Genomic DNA, 3,724 nt, shown 5'->3' with positions numbered 1-3,724 from the left:
TGGGGTCTGAGCAGGCTAGAAGAGGGTTTTGATTCCTGGAGGGAGTTACACGTTGGTTATGAGCTGCCCAGGGTGAGTTCTAGAAGCCAGCTCCTCAGGAGGAGGGAGCACTTTTCAGCCATCTTTCCAGCACCCCCTACTTCTCCCTCCTTGTGAGACAGGTTCTTGCTATGTAGCCCAGGCTAGCCTGGAAGTCACTATGTAGCCTGAGCTTGCCTTGAATTTACCAGAGATTACAGATGTGTGCCACCAAGCCAAGTCAGGTGTTGACCTTGCCTTTATGTGAGGTCAGAGGTCACGGCTTGTGTGATGGATTTGATGGTGCTTCTGAACCCGACTCCTCCTCCTCCCCCTGACTTTTTTGAATTCCACCTATGGGTTGTTTCTGGGCTAGTTTTTTTGTTTTGTTTTGTTTTGTTTTTTTGAGACAGGGTTTCTTTGTATAGCCCTGGCTGTCCTGGAACTCACTCTGTAGACCAGGCTGGCCTCGAACTCAGAAATCCGCCTGCCTCTGCCTCCCAAGTGCTGGGATTAAAGGCCCCCCACCCCCACCCCGCGCATCTGGACTAATTCTTAACTTCGGTGCTTGGTGAGCAGGTATTTAGTATGGCTTTATGGCTTTTGGGAAGAATTCTGAGCCAAAAGGTCTGTGTTGAATCCCCCTGCCTCTGCTGTTTCTCAGCCTTTCTGATGTCACATTGCTCAGGTGGGAAGAAAGTTCTTTAGGAAGTGTGAGGCTGAAGTCCATGAGTGGGGTGGCTGTTGCCTTCAGCCACTCCCCCAGCCTGTCATGTGCTGTGTTCTGAGGCCAGCTCTGTCCCTGTCATCCTCACAGGCAGCCCTGGGTTCCTGCCTGCTTGTTCCGTGAGCTGCTGAACTCTTTCCTCGAGAAATTACCTTAGTTAGCCATGATGGCTGGGTGTTGGGCATGGGCATCATGCCAAGTCTGGTCTGGTGGCTCTTCCACCTACCATCTGGCAGCTGGGACCCTTCCATTAGCTCCGGCACCCAAATGCTTGGGCAAGAACTTGGGAGCAGAGTCTGTGACCCACAGCTAGCATTGTGTCTTCTCTTCGGTACCTCCAGTCACACTCAGTAGCAAAGCACCCAGTCCCTGGGCCTCAGTTTCTCTGTATCCTGCTTGGGGGTGGGGTGGGGGTGGGGCTAGCGGATAGGCGGGATCTATGGCAAAGGTGGGAGGAGAACCTGGAGCGGCCCCTCCCCCTCCTGCCTGAACTGTGCTGGGCAGCTGCTGGCTGGGAGCTTGCTTTGCATCCCTGCGTCCTGAGTCCCCTTGGGGCTGCGCTGTATGGAAGGTGTTGTCTGGTGCTCTGGGGAGGTTAAGGTGGAGACCATCTGCTGCAGACATGGTAGTGTTCCTGGGGCGACACCTCTCAGAGCTTCTTGATGTCTTTAAGAAGGGTGAGTGGGTGTGGCTGTGGGGGTAGCCAAGGGTGGCAGCTCCCTTTGCCAGACAGACCCTTAGGTTGGTGGGAATCTAGGTTAGGAAGAGAGATGAGGTGGTGGGGGTGCTGGATCCCAGGCTGGCCGCAGCCTGAGTCTGCAGCCACGCTTTTGTCCGGCGGCTTTGTCACTGCCTTTGTCTGAGTGCTGCCTGTTACCCGGGAGGATGGACCTAGGTGTCCCTGACCTCGGAGTCTGCTGTCCTAGGGTCAGATTGTCTTCTGCTGGGATACCCACTCGTTACTGGGCATAGCTCAGTTTAAAGAGAGGACAACCCTCTCCGGAGTCGTCTCCTTAGTGGGAGAACCTACAGGAGCAGCAGGGAAAGCGGGGGCCCTGGGACCCACATTTGGAGAGGGCAGTTTTGAAGGTAGCGAGCAGGTGCCCTCCTTTGCCTAGGAGCCTGGCTTTTAGACTTAGATTCTGACTGTAGGAGCTATAGTTTCTTGTGTTCTTGGAGGGCAGGGGTCCCTTCTGGGAATGCAGAGTTTAGTCCTGGCTGACTGAGCCATTTGCTGTGACTGTAGTAGGAAAACATTTTCCACTTGAGCCCTTTTCTCCACTTGTAAAATCATGGGAAGGAGGGGGAAACACCCCAGACCTCCTGGGGCCCCTCTTAGCTCTCTCTGCCTTGGTGAGATTCCTGTGGCTTCTCAGAGGCAGGTCCTCTGGTGCTGAGGAATACTGAAGACAGAAATGGCAGGTGTCTGAGTGGGAGACCCAGTTCCTGGGGTGGGGCCCTTTAAAGGGCTTGTTTTATTCCTGCTCCTCTACAGGGGCCCGCCAAGGTCACGTGACCTCCCCAGCGCTTTTGCTTATGTAGTGGGTTTCATTTAAAGAGGGGCTGGGACTGCAAAGTGCTGACACAGCCCCCATCCTCAGGATTAGATGACTAGCCCCTCTGTGGGCAGAGCCTGTAACAGGATCCTCTGTAATGGAGCCCTGGCTCCTCTGTACCTGGGGCCAGGCCAGGGCCTTCAGGAGAGGCCATACCTGGCCTGTTCCCCCAGGAAAGGCTAAGTTCCCAGTGGGAGTTGAGGGGACCGATCCCTCTTCCCCCCTCCCCTGCGTGTCCTTCTAGAGGGCAGCCATATGTGTAAGTAGGTGTCCCGGGCCTATTCCTCCCATAGGGTTTTTTTGGGAAGCTGACTGACTGACAGCTCTGGTTTTCCATGGCATCTTCTTGGACTTGGGCCACGGGGCTATTGCAGAAGGTGTTTTGTTTTCCTTTAAAGTGAAGCGTCAGGTCTCAAGACAAATCTCTTTGGAACCCAGAGTGACCCGTGGGTGCAGTGTTAAGTATACTTTGGGTGTATGTAGAGCGGTGTCAGGTGGATCTGTGGAAGCTGGTGGAGCCACGTTTGCTGGTTTATACTTGGGTATTGTTTGTATGTCTACACTGCTGAAGCCTGTAAATGTCTTGTGGATGTAAAGGGCCTATGTGTTGACCTTGTGTGGTCCATTATGTGATGTGATTACTCAGATATATGTACCCTCTGGTGTAGGTAGTGTGTGTGCCTAGGCGGTATTGCAGAGGTAGACATCAAAGGAATGTGCTCCGTATGCCTGTCTTGCTGCGCTTGTGAATCTCCAGCACCCACACGCCTTAGGGCCTCACTTCCTTCTCTGTCCCATCAGGTTCTGCCAAGGCCGAGAGTGACAACCGTCAGGGCCCAGGGCCCAGCCAGGGACCAGGATTTGTAGGAGATGAACACCAGGACAACGTTTTCTTCCCCAGCGGGAGACCGCCTCATCTGGAAGAGCTGCATACGCAGGCCCAGGAGGGACTCCGCTCCCTACAGCACCAAGGTAAGTCCTGCTCTGTCCAAGTGCTGTTCCCAGCTCCTAGGTCAGGGGCCTAGGCCAACAGACCCTTCTGGTGTCTTCCAGAAAGACAGAAACTGAGCAAGGGTGGATGGGACCATGGAGACACCCAGAGCATCCAGGTGAGCCCTGTGCCCAGCTCTGTCCTGCTCTGCCCTGCTCTTTCCTTCTGGCTTAGCCTCTGCCATGCATGGCTTTGGGCCTTTCTGGACTAGTTTCTTCTGTATGTTGAAGAGGTAGATGAAATGACTTCTGACAGCTAGTCCAGGCTTGCTCCATCTGGTACCTGCTCAGTGCTGGCAGATGCTGGGGGAATCCAGTGGGAGCCTAGGGTATCTGTCTCATCCACGCTGCTCTTATTCCCCCAACAGTCCTCCCGGACAGGGCCGGATGAAGACACCATTTCCTTCTGCAGTCAGAAGTCATACTTGACAGA

The 3,724-nt window shown here is 54.4% G+C and overlaps 1 protein-coding gene across 1 annotated transcript in view; it reads left to right on the top strand.

The window, feature by feature from the left end:
- Positions 1-1,205: 1,205 nt before the first annotated feature.
- Positions 1,206-3,724, top strand: part of Kiaa1522 (KIAA1522 ortholog) — a 6,820-nt gene continuing 4,301 nt past the window's right edge. The window contains 3 exon segments of the mRNA XM_031377028.1: positions 1,206-1,422; positions 3,103-3,273; positions 3,355-3,410. Coding sequence (XP_031232888.1) covers positions 1,368-1,422; positions 3,103-3,273; positions 3,355-3,410 — 282 coding nt within the window. The 5' untranslated portion in view covers positions 1,206-1,367.

Source organism: Mastomys coucha, unplaced genomic scaffold (genome assembly GCF_008632895.1).
Source record: "Mastomys coucha isolate ucsf_1 unplaced genomic scaffold, UCSF_Mcou_1 pScaffold18, whole genome shotgun sequence".
Taxonomy (NCBI): Eukaryota; Metazoa; Chordata; class Mammalia; order Rodentia; family Muridae; genus Mastomys; species Mastomys coucha.
This window is presented reverse-complemented; position numbering and strand designations above follow the sequence as displayed.